Here is a 17,452-nt window from a genome sequence, read left to right as displayed (position 1 = left end):
CAAACCCCAGAGATATGAAGAGGGGACAAAGCATTTTGTCATGAAAGAAAGGCAGAGGTTTCAGAATCTGTAGTTTCAAGGCGGCTGCATACATAATATTATATCACTTTTTTTTTTTTTTTTTTTTTTTTTTTTGTGGCTGGGTTTCATACTGTTGCTTACACTGGAGTGCAATGGTTCCATCCTAGCTCACTGCAGCCTCAAACTCCTGGGCTCAAATGATCTTCCCACCTTGGCCTTCTGAGTAGTGGGGACCACAGGCATGGGTGCACCACACCTGGCTAAATTTTTATTGTTTTGTAGAGATGGGATCTCATTATGTTGCCCAGGCTGGTGTCAAACTCCTAGCCTCAAGCGATCCTCCCGCCTCGGCTTATGTCACTTTTAAAAGTAAAATTTGCTTCTGATTCTGTAACACACATCTTTGAAAGAAGTCCCACATCTCCTAAGTGTGAGCTTTATCCCTATGTTTTCAAATAAGAAGACCTTCAGCCAGAAACTGGTATGAGCAAGTAGTGTCTTTGTATGTGAGCACTTCCTGTTTCTGTTCCATGATCAAATATATTATTTGCAGCACAACTGGAGGAGCTCTTGAAGGTGGCAAGTGGAGGTGCCCGAGGGCCTAATTGAGCACACTAAGGGCTTCTTGGCGTGGAGGAGTTTTTTCACGGTTATGAATAAACCGTCAGCCTGGGTATTATTGCTTGCTGTTTCTTTCTTTATCTTTGAAGTCAAATAAAAACAGTTGTAATGGCAGGCTTACTTTTATGATATCATAATCTCCATGTGCTAGCAAAAGGAATGTACTTCTCTAGGATTTCCCTAAGTTTTTGTCTGTTTGTTTGTTCGTTTTGCCATTGGGTACTTTCCAGAAAAGGCACACACATTTCCAAGAGATTCTTTCTTCAATCTTCACTGAATTTCTTAGCTTGAGAAGTTAGGCAGAGCCATCAACCAACGGAAGAGGGTAATGGTATATACAAAGTTTTTGCTAGTTGAATTTCTAAAAATATATAGACAGATAGATTTATTTTGTTAAAATTATTGTGAATTTTTTGAGAGGGGATTTTTCTAAGGGGCATTTTGAAAATAGGTAGTTAGAAACGAAAAATTTGAGGCTAATTATCAATATTTAGCCCCAGATTAAGCACATTCAGAATGCTTAATTCTGACTATGGAAACCGTTTATCAAATCACTTGATTTTTTAAATGCCACTTTGGACTTTGTTTAAATATTTTCCTCAGCGTAATCAATTAGTGCAAGTTTGTTACCTTTTTCCCTAAAGTTGGTGGTGCAAAGGAATTTGAGAGATTGTTTTAACTGTTACAGTTGGAGTGGAACTTGTTCTTCCAAGAAAACTGAGGGTGAATGATTTTTGTCATATTGAGACCAAGACTTAACAATTGCTACAGTTGGCCTTTGTTGAGGTAGGTTTTTTTCCACCTCTGGGCCTTTTGAGGTATTCAGAATAGGTGACAATAGCTTGCAGTTGAGAACATATGTAGAAAGACCCCTGTGGCTTATTGGGAAAAGTTGCTCCACGCTGGTTGGGTGTTTGGAAAAAAAAAATACAACCAGAGTTCTTTTATGTTCTGCTAGTTAATGAATGCATGAATGTCAAAATGGGCCAATGGCCCATTCAGGGGGCAAAGCCTTAGCAGCCCCCTTCTTTAAGAACACATCCTGAGATGCAAAATACATTTGCTTAACAAATTAAAATAATGAGATAATTCAATTAGCTTCTTTTTTAAAAAAGAAAGAAAAAAGGGTACATCGGGGATTATTGTAATACAAGAACAGGTCACACTGCACAAAAGGGAACAAACCAGTTTGAAATAATGTTAAAGAGACTAATAATGGAGAAACGCATATTGAATCATGCACTTGTAAAGAAATTTACATGAATAATAATTTAGACTGCATCTACTTTCAGTGAGCTAGAGCCAACATTTCACTTTGAAAGTTGAAATTAATTAAATGACAGAAAAATATAGTGGGGCATCTCTAGTTCCAAGGACTTCCTCATGCCTGTTAGTGCATGTAAGAAAAGAAATCTAAATTAACATGTCGCTAGTTAGGGGTCTCTATTCTTGGTTTCTGAGCTCAGAATTACAGCTGAGTAAATCTTTCAGCTCATTAAAGATTGGAAAGTAAAAGTTTTACAGGACCATTCTCATCAAAGTTACTGAACCTCTTCTCTGCAGTGGGGTGAAGTGTGGATGAAGAAGAAAACATTTTCAAAGAGCAAGCAGAGGAGAATTTCCTAAAGCTACAAGGGAGGTGCAGAAAAGGCAGGGGAGCGGCACCGAGAGAAAGATGGGAGACAAAGCCAGTGGGAGAAAGTAATGAAAGGGGCATGTTGCGAAGGTCAGGAGAGAAATAAAGCACTTAGTGAAAAGCAAAAGCAAAGAGAAAGGGGAAAAGAGAGGAAAGAATGACCCATGAGGCTGGGACAGGGCATTGCTCTGACTAAATGTCCTTGAGCAGAACCAAAACCTAGGAGCATGGGAAAGGAGGTGATCCATCCTGCAACGTGTCCCTCTCATTTGAAAAACGGGGAAACAGAAGGTCCAGGGAACTTAATGGACTTAACTGAGGTTCAGCCAGTACAGAGGATCACAGAGCGTGAATGCAGACTTCTCAACTCCCCCAGCTTAGGCTATTTGAGTCCTCTCTCCCCCGACCCGAGGACAGGCAGTCATTAAAAATTAGAGTTGGACAGAGAATTCTGCACAAAGCCTTGCATACATTCAACTAGATGAAAGCACTCTCGAGGTGAGTACAAGCTCTTACTGTTGGTTCGCAGCACAGCAGAGTTACAACAAGTGCCCAGAAATAACCGGCCACCCACAACTCTCAGTCTGTGGCCATGGTGTATGCTGGGTGCTGTCCTGGCCAGGGAGGAGGGAGTTAAGGCATCAAGGGTTCCTGATACTCCCCACGTGAGATTCAACTCACGAAATACAGGTGTAAGGCTTTCTATATTTGGAAAGGTTGGGGTAGCACGGAGCTTTCAAAACAAGAAAAGAAAACAGCACTTGCCTTCTCCGTATTTCTCCCTTGTGACTGATCGTATTGATGGTGGAGACTGTGAGATCTCTATGCAACTGGTAAAGGTGATCGTCATTTTGGCAAAGTCATTGTAATGTGGAAAAATCGCAGAGTCGGCGGTTTGGAAGGCTTGGGTCCTTGTCTCAGCTTGACCTTCAGCTAGTAACTTCCCTTTCTGGGTTTCTGTTTCCTCATCTATAAACAGAGCAGCTGCATTCTCTAAGGTTCTACTGTTCTCTGACATGGGTTTTGATGACAGAGAGGTTGAAAACACACGTAGCTGTTTGCTCGGAAAGCAGCTGTTGAAGTGTTTATTTTCAACCAAGAAAGACCAAGCATGGAGGAAGACAGAGGGAGCGAACCAAACAGGTGAGCTGGTCAGAAGGCAGCTGGCCTGTCATCCGCAGCTACACTGCCTTTCTTAGTTGCTACTCTAACCAAACCAACCTTCATTTAAAAATGAGAAACCCCTCCCCTCACACTCACTCGACTTCCAAATTAAAAACATTTTACAGGTTAGTAAATCTCCAGCTGAGGTGATGTAGCAAAGAACAGCTGTGAAGTAATTTTGATAATGATGAGAATAATAACCACATGGCAAGGTTCAGGGCTTTGCTGTTGCAGCTTCAGTGCTCCTGAATAGATAAAAGTGATTAAATACTCCTGATTATCCCTGACCAATATGTAATGGATTTACAGCCCTTTCAATTAGTCAGTATTTGCTTAGGACTCATTATTTTGTCTTTGGTTAAGTAATCAGCCCAGAGACCGCATGTTCTGTCTAATTCCTCTGAGCCGAGTCAGTGCAGGGCCCTGACCTTTGAAATGGCCATAGCTGCAAGGCAAGAAAAACCACTACCACGGCAGCCTCGTTGGTTCTCCCAGCTAATCCTGACACCACAGGCCAGATCGATACACCTTAGTTTGCTACTAATGTCCTTACATCAAAATGGCCGATTTAGGAATGTGAATCTATCACTTTTCCCTCCCCACCACCGCTCCACCCCTTGCCCTTTGCAGCTCTGCAAGAAGAGCAGATCAGTCACCACCACCATAAATAAAAGTGGAACCTTGTCCTGGACCCATGACACTGTAACTAATGTCATTCAGCATGGCAACACACAAGTTGGATAATCAAAGAAGACCTTCAGCTTTCAATGTGCTACTCTATGTTTAAGTATTAGCTTAAATCAATGGCCTGAAAACAATATTATAGCAAGAAGCATCCTCTGAAATTTTTACTGGTTTCCCAGAATTTCCAAATGAACAGTAAAATATAAGCATGCCTAGTTTCTCTGTAAAAATATATTGTATTTTTTTGGTCATGAGAGTCTTAGAGTCAACAGTATGTATCCACACATACAAGGATTGCAAACAGGAAGATAAAGATAAATTGTTACTTTTAAAATGTTGCACATAGTAAAACCGTTTCCAGAAGTGAATATGGTTAGCTTTTAAGATAATGGACTTGAGCAGCTAAAAAAGAATCTTTAATGTCCACCTTGCAAACAAAGGCATTATAGCACCTATAACCCTTCTGAATTTGTCATATAAATACATGATATATTTGTAAACTGATTCAGCAATTAAAGCTGCACCTGATACTGTGAGCTTGGACATGCATGTGGCAAGGTGCTTTTTTTTTTTTCTTTTGCCTCCTGGAGGAGACGGCTTTCGTTAACAGTGTAATCAGCAATGTTTATGGATTTGTGAGCTTCTTACAGCCATTTCCCTTGGTTGCTGTGGCATTATCTGAAGTTGCTCTCACACTTTTAGCATAAATAACAAATTTACTTATATATGCTGTTTAGGGTCTTAGATCATTTTAAATAAAGTCCATTCCCAGCTTCTTAAAAACCTGCTACTGTCTAGAGGGTGTTCTTTGGATGGTAATAGTTGATTTAAAAAAAAAAAAAAAAACTACTCTTAGTCATCAGATTTTAAGAATAAGAAAATAGGCACCTTAGTTTTAAAAAAAAATCTGTGTGAGACCGTATAACTTGCTAACAAAACAACAAACACTATTTTTTTTTTCTCTTTCATCTTGACTTACTGTGAGATGCTGGAAGAGCCATGCTCTCATGATATTTGTTGCTACTTTGGGGAAAATGCCTCTTTTCTTCTGGCGTTTTTTGTCCTTATCCGGATCATCATCGTCACCTGTACCAGGTGAAGCTACACTGTTGTCTAAACCATCCCCTAGTAGAAAGAAATAAAAATACATTAGAGAAAACATCGCAAGGGTGCCAACCACAAGTGCAGCTAATGATGAGCTCAGCTAAGCTTGTTGAAAGAAATCTATTAAGCGGGTATATTCTCTTTCATTAAAGTATAATTGGAGACACAAATATGTAAAAGACAAAATTAAACCAGGCCTCTTCAAATGTTAATTTTGTGTGTCTCACACTTGCCCATATCATTAATTCAATTATAATTGTGCACTTGACACAGTGCAGTAGCTCTTTGTCAATTATGGAATCCAATGTGGGAAAACGCCATCAGAAAACCCATTCAGTGGAAACGCATCCCCATGCCCAGAGTGAACACATACTGTAGGGTAATCAAGTTAAATGTTCTGTAGTCTATATATTCTAGGCTGCCTGCATAGGTGACAGTAACTGTGTCACCGTTCATTGCACATAACGCACTGCCTGCTCTGCCCCTCCGAGAGCTGTCACCTCCTAAGCACGCACATTCGCGCACTTCTCATATGACCCTGCACTCGGCATTTGCATGACATGAAAACTTTTAGCTCTCTGCACCACTGATCATTATCATGAAAAAAAAAAGATACACATCAAGGTAGGGTGCTCACTTAATCAGAAGTTTCTATCAACATCTTTCTCTTCTGTGCTTTTCTCTGGCATTAATTGTGCATTAGCAAAAATCATTTACTTTTAACAGTCATAGTTATTTTTTCTTGCCCTCCGGCAAAAATGCCTTGAAAGCCTGCCTGGAGGGCATCTAAATTATGTATCTGAAAAACTCTTCTGGCAAGGCATTGCAGGACCCCTACTTTCTTAAAATTCATACGAGCACGTCTTCCTGTTTTTGGGAAGGCATCAATCAAGAGCAGCAATATATGCCATATCCCTACATTAATATTTGAACTAATAACTTTAAAAAAAGGAAAGAAACAAGATCCGACTTGTGGCATAATCAAATGCAAAATAAATGAAGAATACGGGGACAGCACTGGGGCTTTATAGATGGCTGTGTTTTCCTTGCACATCATTAGCCTGAAGCCACACGAAAGAGGAAAACAGAGAAGTGGAGAGTTTATGCTCCCTGCTGGTGTTTAAGAAGCCAGGGTCCTGGAAGGACATCTGGGAATTGCACTGAGATGGGGGTTTTTGTAATTTAAGAATAGACATTCATTAGCAGTAAATGCCATAAATCCCATGCTAAGTAAAAACCTTGTCCAAGAAAGCCTAAAACAATAAACTCTGTGCTCAATGTAGCCTGAGCTGGATGCTCTGTAGCTTTCTGAGGAATACTAGAGATCCACCAGCTCATTCCCAGACGTGCTCCCTCCTCTCGGACTGTGCTGCAGCACGGCCATCCTGCGCACTGGGCCACTTGCCTTCTAACTTCTGGGTCTGCTCCGTGGGCTTCCCTGTACCTGTTCTTTTCCTTTCTTGCCAAAAAACCCTCAACCTTCTTTGACCAGAGAAGCAGAAAAGCCACAGCAAAGAGCTGGCAGATTAATTTTATTGACATTTCCATTTTCACTGCAATGCGATCCCCTCCATCACATGGAAGAGATGACCCTCACTATTTACAGACTGACAGGCCACTTCATTACAACCACCCTGCCCCAAGGCAAAGCAGCTCCCTTCCATCTGCCCAAACACTAGAGCATGACCCCAAAGTTGCTGTTCTCTTTTTCTTTGCCTTCTGTTATGATAAAAAAAAAAGGGGGGACCCCATATAGTCAAAGAACGAATCAGTAGACAGCGAAACAAAAGGCGTTTGACTCTTTCAATACTGGATATGCAGAGTCTAGTTTTCATCTGCCATCCTCCCTGCACACCCATGTACACCAGGGTGTCGCCTGGACAAGGAGACACACACACATACAAGCACACCCAAGCTCACGCAGGGACACGTGCACACGCTTTCCACCATGCCAAGGAACTGCTGCAAGGCAAATTCTCACCCACACTAATGGCTTCTGACTGCTCCTTGGCAACCCTAGCATTTTAACCTGGGTGGATGTGCTCTCCAAAATACAGACACTGGCGCGATCTCATCAGCTGTTCATGTGACACAGATGGAGAGTGGCTATTAGGAGCCAGGCAGTGGGCCTTGGGGATCTGAGGTGCTGTTCTGTAGCCTGAGGCGATTTTGAAAAGCAGTACCCGGAGATGAGGAAAAAAAATCCACACTGCAAGTGCAAGTTTGAAGTCAGTCAGTCTGTCTGTCTACCTACCATGGATAAAGATATCTTTGTCTGTTAATATGAAATCTATGTAGGCTATCTGAATGTACATTTCAGATAATGTATGTATGGAATAGCTCTTCCTTCAATGTCTTCCAAATATAAAAACACACTCTGTAAACAATGCCTGTGTGTATATATTTCTTTCTAAGCACATATGGTTTCTGTGTATATGTTTAAGCTGAAATTGTCAGGATTTTGTTAAAATCTCATTTCGCTTTTTTTGATAGATTTTTGAATGCACTTATTTTAAAAGGTTAATGGCTTAATTGAAGGAAGTTCAACGAAAAAAGTCATTTGCCTTTTTAACCCAATCAATGACCTTAAAAATGAGAGACAGCATCTCCATGGTGCATTTTTTCTTTTTTAAAAGCAAAGAGGGCTGGTAACACCTTCAAACTATATGATTCACTATATTTAGCTCAAAAAAAATATATAGCTAGATTGAGCAACCTTTGATGACTGACTTAAACTGGAGAAGACAGGAGCATCACATAAATTTTAATATAAAGCAACCCATTGTATATAAATGTAAAATATTTGAATTTAGATCCAGTGTAACAAATAATTATGAACAATAATGTGTCTAGTTTTGTATTAATGACTAGATACTAGACACAAAATTTTAAACTAATATATGTTTATACCTCTATAAAAAGAGGAATTTTCCTCTCCCAAACACAACAATAAACACAGGTGTTTTTTCCTCCAATGGACTGTGGACCAACTCCAGCACAGAGAACTAACAACAGCATAAAGAAAATTTTTGAAAGACAACTGTGTGAACTGCAACCTAAAATAAAACGTTGCAGCTGATGCTAGAGTTAGTAACTCAACATGGATATTGGTGTTTTTTTCTTTTAAGGCTGTGTGTGTGTGTGCGCGCGCGTGTGTGTGTGGTTGTGTGTATAAGATAGTTGACAATCCTTGGCACATGTGCCAAATGAGTTTATATGCTGGAAAAAGGTATGTATACCAGCACAAATACACGTGCCAAATGAGGTAAGGAGATAGCATCTGAAGTTAGCATTCAAAATTGTGGAATCCTTGAGGGCAGGAACTGTTTATGGCTTATCTTTTGATTATGAGAAGATACCTCCATGCCTGACTCAGAGCAGATAACCAGTGATTGTCGGTTGGGTGAGTAAATGACTGAGCTTATCCATGAGCTTATGCAAGTGCCCTCCCCACTTTTTACCAACCCCCATGGTGGGGCAACTGTACACATTGTATATCTAAAGGGTGAAGGTCTTGTTCCTTTGGAACAGCTGAGTGAGTTACCTGTGTGCACAGAGTAACTTCTAAACACGCCAGGAACAGAGCTTCTTTGAAGAGCTCAGTACCCACAGGGCTTTTCTGCAGAGCTAAACCAAAGGCCATTCCACCAGCACTGATGCCTCTGATGATGAAGAGCTATATAAAGAAATACTGGGCATGCTCCTTTTGAAAAGTTGCTAATCCCTTGACCAAGGGCATAGTCTAAGTTTTGGGTAAATAAATGTGCATTAGTGAAACATACTGTGTGTGACCATGGAAAGGAAGACTCAAGGCCTGTGGACAGATAAATCTGAAGTGGATTAAATGATCAGAGGAGATTGTTAAAAACACAGGTCCCCAGCCCTCATCCCACACCTACTGATTCAAAACATGCTAGGGCTGGAAAAAGGAATTTGTAATTTCGACAATTCCTCGCATTTGCTTAGGCAATCAGCATAGCACTGGTGCTTTAACGGGCTTTGGGAAGCCACTGACTAGATTGTCTAAATAGAAATGAGATGCAGCCTCAGGAACAGGTAGGTAGTTAAAATTCTACTTTACTCCCATGAATGAGGTTAGCGGTCATGGTGAGTAACTGCAATCTGGCCTGGGCCTTATTCACTGTGGGAAAGCCATGGTGTTCTAAATCCCCATCCTAGTCTTCTGGTAGTAAGGGTTAAACAGAGAGAAAGAAGCTATAGAACACTGGCTCTTTGCATTGGCACTAGCTGAAAAATTGTGAGAAATGCAAATTCTTAGTCTTAGCTGAGACCCACTGAATCTCAAACTCTAGGAGCAGGGCCCTGTTAATAATCCCTGCAGGGGGGTCTGATGCCCACTCTAGCTTGAGGACCACTGCCATAAAGCACAGAGAGCATCCCCTTGGTTTGCTGTCCTCCTTTGTTGTTGTCTGAAGGCCTGAATCTAATCCCTGGGTCCTCCTCCTGTCTTAAGACTCTGAAGCATTTTGAGAGCATCTCTAGCTGGATTTACACCTATGCTCTCAAGGAAGTCACACATGCTTTCCTTAGCTGGGCAGATTATGCTCAGAGCAGGACACTGCTCTGGTAGGTAGCTCCAGCACACACCTACTTAAAAGAGCAATAATGAGAGTGTCTAACTGCAGGAAGCTAAATCCTGGGATACCATTGGCATCTGGGTGTAGGCAAGTACCCATATGCATAGCTGTGTTTCCATTGAATCAAGGAAGGACGTCGGCACACTATGAGAGGATCCTCAGATGACTGATACTAAATTCTATCAAGACTGGGTGCGGTGGCTCACACCTGTAATCCCAACAATTTGGGAGGCTGAGGTAGGTGAATTACCTGAGCCCAGGAGTTCGAGACCAGTCTGGGCAATATAAGTGAAACCTCGTCTCTACAAAAAATACAAAAATCAGTCAAATGTGGTGGTGCACACCTGTAATCTCAGGTCTTCACCCGGGATTATGAAAAGATTTTTTTAGAAAGATAAAAAAAAGAAAAGAAAATTCTCATTCATAAAATTCATGGTCATAAAAACTACCTAGGCTGGGCGCGGTGGCTCACGCCTGTAATCCCAGCACTTTGGGAGGCCGAGGTGGGCGGATGACAAGTTCAGGAGATGGAGACTACCCTGGCGAACACGGTGACACCTCGTCTCTACTAAAAATACAAAAAAAAATTAGCCGGGCATGGTGGCGGGCGCCTGTAGTCCCAGCTTCTCTGGAGGCTCAGGCAGGAGAATGGTGCGAACCCAGGAGGCGACGGAGCTTTCAGTGAGTCGAGATCACGCCACTGCACTCCAGCCTGGGAGACAGAGTGAGACTCCGTCTCAAAAAAAAAAAAAAAAAAAAAAAAAAACTACCTAGGCAGGCTTGGCATAGTGGCTCATGCAGGCAATCCCAGCACTTTGGGAGGCCTGTTTGGGAGGATTGCTAGAACTCGGGAATTTGAGACCAACCTGGGCAGCATAGTGAGACCCTCTCTCTACAAAAATGAGCCAGGCATGGTGGTGAACACCGCAGCTTGGGGTGGGAGGACGGCTTGATCCCAAGAGTTCGAGGCTGCAGTGGGCAGTGATTGCACCACTGTACTCTCGCCTGGGCAGCGGAGTGAGACCCTATCTCAAAAAGAAAGGAAAAAAAAAATCAACCATCCAGGCAAAAAGATGCCACTTCATTGTTTGGCATATTACTTTATTCCATTTAACCAACAATCTATCTATATTTTGAATATCAAGCACATGGTTTGGAATGAAAAAATGATAAAAGCAATGATGATATGCTATGATGAGTCTGATACCGCAGAGATGTGGCCTTCTTTCTCCTCGTCCTATCAGAAAAACAGTGCAACAACCAAGACAGTCCTAGTCTATCTTCCTCTACTTACCCCATCCCCGCCAAAACTGACATTTACCACTGAGGAAACTGAAGCCAGGAGATTAAATCCTTGCCCAACATGCCATAGCTACACATGGTCAAGGACAAACTGGAGTCCAGGCATGGCAACTTCAAGTCAGTGCTACCGCCACTGGTATTCTCACATTAACATTGTCAATTATCTTTTACTTTTCAAAGCATTACCTTGTCTGAACACTGTTACCAATGGCAGATCCAAACAATGTATGATTCTATAGGAAAAGGTCTAAGCACAGAGAACAGATTAGTTCTGGGGCCCTGGGGTTGGGACTGAGGTAGACCTGGTCCAAGTTGGCTTCAAATAGAAATGTGCAAACTCTTCTCCAGAAGTCAGCCCGTTCCTGCAAGAGCTTTAATTATATTCACTACAGCAAGAGTTCTTGAGACTCAGAAGTTTCATAACTGGTTTAACACAGTCCAAGTGAAGACTCTGACATGGATAGCACTAGACTGACCCTCAGAACCCAGAGATGCTACCAATATTTGAAGCCTACTGTCCATGAAGTAGGATCTCATGGACTTTGATGTCATCACTGTACAGTATAGTTAAACATTTCATAGAACTGGGATTACAATGGTATATTCACATCCTTTAAAGTCACTTTTTAAAAGATAGAACAATGTTTCTGTGACATTTGGCCCACTGTCAAACACCTAAAACTGACTTCTCAGACTTGTCTCTTCAGAGAAATAAAACAAATTAATATGTATTGGGTTAACAGTACTTGTACTTCTTTTAAGGGAACTTGAGGTACGTTATTTAATTGTCACATTTCTCCCTAGTTCTAGACCAGGTTTAATAGTTAAATATGTTCATACAAAATATATATTAAGTAAATAAAGAATGATAGCTCATCTGGAGGAACAAGACCTTTTTTCTGCTCTTTTTGTAGCAACAGAAATGTACCATATTCACTAACATTTTAATTTTGCACAATGTAAGTTCGCTAATTTTATACATACATGAATATAGGTAGGCAGATATCAATATTGATATCTTGCAGACAACCCCTTTCCAGGAAGTAGGTATATTTATGAATATAAAGATATTTATATGTGTTATATGCTATTTTAAACCTAAATTTATATAAATTAAATTGTCACTGTTTAAAATGCTTCATCGATTTGTGCACAATTATTGAAATATATTTGTAGATGAACTTAATGTTTTTGCCTATAGTCAGAGACATATATACATATACATATGCAAATTTCTATAGTTTGTAGGAGTTTTCAGTACCAGTTCTCTCTCTAGAACACCATCTCCTCTTTTTTTGTTTTTTCTTTTTGAGATAGAGTCTCGCGCTGTTGCCAGGCTGGAGTGCAATGATGCAATCTCGGCTCACTGCAACCTCCACCTCCATGGTTCAAGCGATTCTCCTGCTTCAGCCTCCCGAGTAGCTAAGACTACAGGCGCCCACCACCACACCCTGTTAATTTTTGTATTTTTAGTAGAGACGGGGTTTCACCATGCTGGCCAGGATGGTCACCATCTCTTGACCTCGTGATCTGCACACCTCGGTCTCCCAAAGTGTTGGGATTACAGGCATGAGACACCGCGCCTGGCCCGTCTCTTCTTCCTCCACACTGTTGTCACTTTCAGTATGATCATTACCACAAGTAACTTCCATTGGGCACTTGTAATGTTCCAGTCCTTATTTAATCTTCACAACAAACGAATAAAATAACTACTATCATCTCCATTGTACAGATAAGAAAACTGAGACTCAAAGAGATTAAATAACTTGTCAAAGGCCACACAGAAAGTGGCAGAGTAGCACTCGTCCTCCAAAGCCCATGCTCACCTCCTCTATTCCTTTCCTCAAGCTGCTGGGAGAAGAAGATGTGAAGGGTGAGGCTAAATTCTGGATTTGCCCTCACTGCTAAGGAAATAAACGCCAAGAGAGAGGCCCTGTATGTTCACATTTATGTCCCAGACAGACACTGGATGACATTACACTTAAAATTAAATATGAACCAAGAAACAAGCATCTCATAATTTTTGCACAGATGAGTGTATCCAGTATGAGCCTACCCTTTATCTACAGGCTTATGATTATTTCCTGTGGATCTAAAGCTCAAGTTAAATATGATTTTGAAGCAGAAACATCTGCTGAATTTTAAAGACTTTTCTGAACCAAGGGATCTTTCAAGATTCCATACCTTTAATCCTTCCTATTGGCCTTGAATGCCCTTTCTCTTCATTTTTCCTTCCTCCTTTCCCATTCTTCTTTACTAGCAAACTCCTATTCAACCTTTAAAAGTCAGAGAAAAAGGAATCTGCTTCATAAAGCTTTCCCCAGCTCCCATTAACAGAGCTAGTATACTATGCTCCCTACTTCTTCAGCAGTTTGCTCTTACCTCTGTTATTTACTTTTCTTCTTGCACTTTATCTGTTTACTAGTTTGTCCGTCTGTGAGCTTTTACTAGTTTGTCTGTCTGTGAGCTTTTGCATTTCTGATGCCCAAGCCCTGAGAAAGAGTAAACACTCAAATGTTAGTGAAATGTACAGATTGATAGCAAGATCCTCTAGATATATTAATCAGAACCTGAGGAGAACAAACTTGCTTTGAAGAAAGTACTCAGGAAAGAGATTCCCTGGCTTCTAGTAGTTACCAAGCCTTAGGTTCCCTCCCTCCACTCTCCCTGCCCTATGGGCACTAGGTTATATCCCACCCAGTGTTTCCCTCGGTGCATATATGCAGAGATGATGTGAGACCCATGTCATATACTGCTTATAAAAATGGTGCTCCATCTCAACTCTGCCCTATTCCAACATGGAAGAGAGAGTGCTAGGAGAGAGGGGACTGCCCACTACCCAGCTTGTTTGGGTTATTCAGAAACGTTACCGTTAAAAATGAAGAATAATGTAATAATGGAACTGCAACACAGTATTTTTATAGACTAATTTTCCGTCATCACTTCTTTACGCCTTTTTCCTCTTAAATATAGTACTTTGAAAACAGGATTACACCATACTAAGAGCCAAAAGGTATTTTCTTTCAGTGGTTGTCAGGGACTACCTTCCAGGGGTTTAATTTAGGGCATCCCACTGAGAAACCTGCATCAGGATTTCAAATGAGATTTAAAAAAAAAAAAAAAGAAGAAGAAGCTTTTGCGTAATTCTGCTTTAGAATACAGCCTTGCAAAACTCGCTTTCCAAAAACCATCAGCAAAGTAAATTTTTTTCTACATGCAATTTACCTTTTTTCCACATCAGATCAGTTGGGGGGAGGGGGCTATAGACCCAGAAACATGGGGAGGATGAGGGGCCAGCAGTGAGACCTGCTAATTACTGATCTCTTTTACTCTCCTGCTGTGCTTAACTGTCTGGACATGTTAAAGTGAAATTTTTCTGTGATTTTTCAAGTGACTAGTTCATGGCCCACTAGCATGGAGGGAAGCAGAAGAGATGAAATGCTTTCGTTTACATGCAACATTTACTAACTGTGTGGGTTTTCCGACATTAAAGAGAGGACAGTGACCCAGGCCACCTTTTTCACACTCAAAAGAGTACTGAAAAAACAAGTCTTCATCGGCTTACCTCAGGCTTCCCTGGTCCTGAACACCCTCCCCCCGGGGTATGAGCAGAAAGGGAAAAAAAGAGGGGATTTTATGCTCCTTTCTCTTCAACTTTTCAGGCGGTATAAGCAGCATTTAGCAAATTCAGCCCCAAATGGCTCCAAATGCTCAGAGCTGCAGGGGCTCATTCTTTGTTATCCTCCCTCTATTTACACAGGATTTACGCAGGCTCTCCACTGAAGAGACCGAAAGCACTTCCATTCTCACTGGCTTGGCCAGCCCAGACAGTGGCCGCTGCAGCTCCACTCTGGCCTGTGATGGGAGATTTCTACAACCTGGAGAAGGCAACTAACTGCTCACTAACTCAGTGATCCTGAGACAACCTGGCTGGTACAGGCAGCTGCAAAGCAGACAGGCCTGCAGAGATGAGCTAACCTTCCAGAAGAGAAAGGAAAACCCAGCCAAGGCTGTGCAAATGTGCGTCCAGAGACAAATAACATGCACTTTAAAATATGCATCTATATGATATAATGGAAAGTGGTGGGTGAAAAAAAAAATTCAGACTGCAGCTTGGATGAAAACCACTTCACCCACTGGTTGGAAAAATAAAGTGTAAAAACAGACAGATGGACACATATGTAAATGTGGCTGTGTTTTAGGCTTTAGCTGGCAATGTGAGTGTCGTAGTATAGTTTTGCACGCCTGTATTTTCCATATCATGTTGAATCCTGTTAACTGTTGAACAGAAACATCCTCATACTGGTCCTTGACCAAATCAGTCCCCTCAATTTACCCGTTAGGAACCATAAAATGGCTTTGTTTATTGACTGGAACACTCTAATCCTTTATAGCAGAAGAGAATGAAAGCTTCCAACACTTTTAGCCTATTCTTCACTAAATGTGGTTATTCTCATTAAAATATATATATATATATATTATATATAATTCATTGTCATTTGAAATAGATATATATATATATTGCTTACCAATTTTAAAATATTTTAAGAAAGGATATCTGTTCTCCTAAGTCTCCCATTGAATTCTCTAAAGGATACTGACTGACTCTAGCAGAAAAGCATATTCCTCTGCCATTATAATTCAGCAGATTGCTTAATCTCTGTGGTGCAGGATAAAAGAATGTACTTGTTACTCAGTTACCTGATAAGCACATATAAAAGTACAGAGTATGTTCTGAAGTTATTCACAGTACATCATAATAAAGCTCTTCTGGGCACTCTAATGATTCGTTTTTAGTGATCTCTCAAATGCCCCTTTCCACAGTTAACACTCAGATTTTATTAAGGTAGAAAGCAGGGACAAATGTCCACTCAAGTCCCAGCTCTCAAATTTGACTCTACTTGCACTACACTACCTACAGCTAAAGCTTTTTTAATGTTCTGCGCACCTCCCTAGAGTGGCATTTCAGCTAACAGAGTTCACAATCTTTCAGCCCTAAACACAGAAGGCTGCTATCTTCAAGTCATTCTAGGAATGTGCCAGATACCATCATTTCCCTCCTGTGATACAAAGAACCAGAAAGAGAGAGAGACCAAGAGAAGACCAACCTGATCAAGTTACCAAGAGCCCAGAACGCCCCTCTCAGGAGGTTAATCTTTGAACCGGTAAATGTTATAATTAGGAGCCTTGAAGTTGGGCTGAGGCTGGCCATTGAAATAAAGACCCTAAAAGAGAAAGTATGAATGGATCCCATCTCTTTCACCTAATAGTTTGACACAAGAGTCATGGTTTTTATGGAAAAGTATGCAAAAATGAGTTGTTATGATATATGAATCTCATTCCCACATCTCCTACAGAAGAAAAAAGGTGGTCGGAGAAATGTGTCTTCCCAATTTCACTTAGCTATGTTTCCGTACAAATTGTGAAAATTATGCAAATAACAATTTTGGCACCTTTGCTAGAGGAAAACATTATTAAATTATGCTCTAAGTATTTTGTCTGCTTTAGTAATTACTCTCATGTAACTGTAAATATAAATAGCTGTTATTCTGTTTAAATTTTTAATCATGCAAAATATTGTCACACAAAATGTCCTTCTGTTGCAGTCTAACTGGGATTTTCTTTTTTAAAATATCCATATTTAACTGAAGTGGACTATTTTTAGCGTTGTGAAGTGTTTTAGTAAAGATAGCTGGCTAACATCTCCGAATCCACAGGTCTTTCAAGTAAAGATATGGCCTTTATATTTGCAAAAAGAATTTCCTACAAAAGGCCATTTATATAAAACACATTTTTAACATTTTAAACTAAAACTAGCATATAATTAGTCTGCTTCCAAGAATGTATTAACTACATCAAACCTATACTATATGTTTTAGTGTAGATCAATAATAACTAAAGGATTTTCTAACTTACTGTCTCTTTCATCATACTTTAATATTAAATGAAACATTAAATGTCAGCTAAATATTTATCAATAATAAAATCTGTTGCAAGAAATAACAAAAAAGCAAAGTTCTTTCTATAATAGAAATTATTTCATTCCATTTTTAAGAGTTTTTACTTCATTATCAAATTTGCTATCTAAAACAAAAATAAGACAATATATTTTATAACATAAAATGGTTGATCAGTTTTAATTCTTAAGATGGTATTGCTCTGTGAATTTATATCAGCGGATATCATTTCAAAGAGTAGAACAACAAAAAAGATGTTTTGAATATTTCTTCCACTTTGCCAGCTATTGTAAAATGAAAACAAAAGAATATTTTAATAAAAGTGCAACTTTGAAACTGGCATTGTTAAATAGTGCAAAAAAACC

At 40.3% G+C, this 17,452-nt stretch overlaps 1 protein-coding gene across 12 annotated transcripts in view; it reads right to left on the bottom strand.

Moving 5' to 3' along the window:
* Positions 1-17,452, bottom strand: part of MEIS2 (Meis homeobox 2) — a 215,560-nt gene that overhangs the window by 143,942 nt on the left and 54,166 nt on the right. For all 12 annotated transcript variants that reach the window (XM_030931211.1, XM_030931205.1, XM_030931206.1 and 9 more), the window contains one exon: positions 5,106-5,251. In XM_030931211.1, coding sequence (XP_030787071.1) covers positions 5,106-5,251 — 146 coding nt within the window. The remainder of the gene's footprint in view (positions 1-5,105; positions 5,252-17,452) is intronic.

The sequence above is a fragment of the Rhinopithecus roxellana genome, chromosome 5 (genome assembly GCF_007565055.1).
Source record: "Rhinopithecus roxellana isolate Shanxi Qingling chromosome 5, ASM756505v1, whole genome shotgun sequence".
NCBI lineage: Eukaryota > Metazoa > Chordata > Mammalia > Primates > Cercopithecidae > Rhinopithecus > Rhinopithecus roxellana.
Note: the sequence above shows the minus strand (reverse complement) of the source record. Positions and strands in the feature narration are given on the sequence as shown.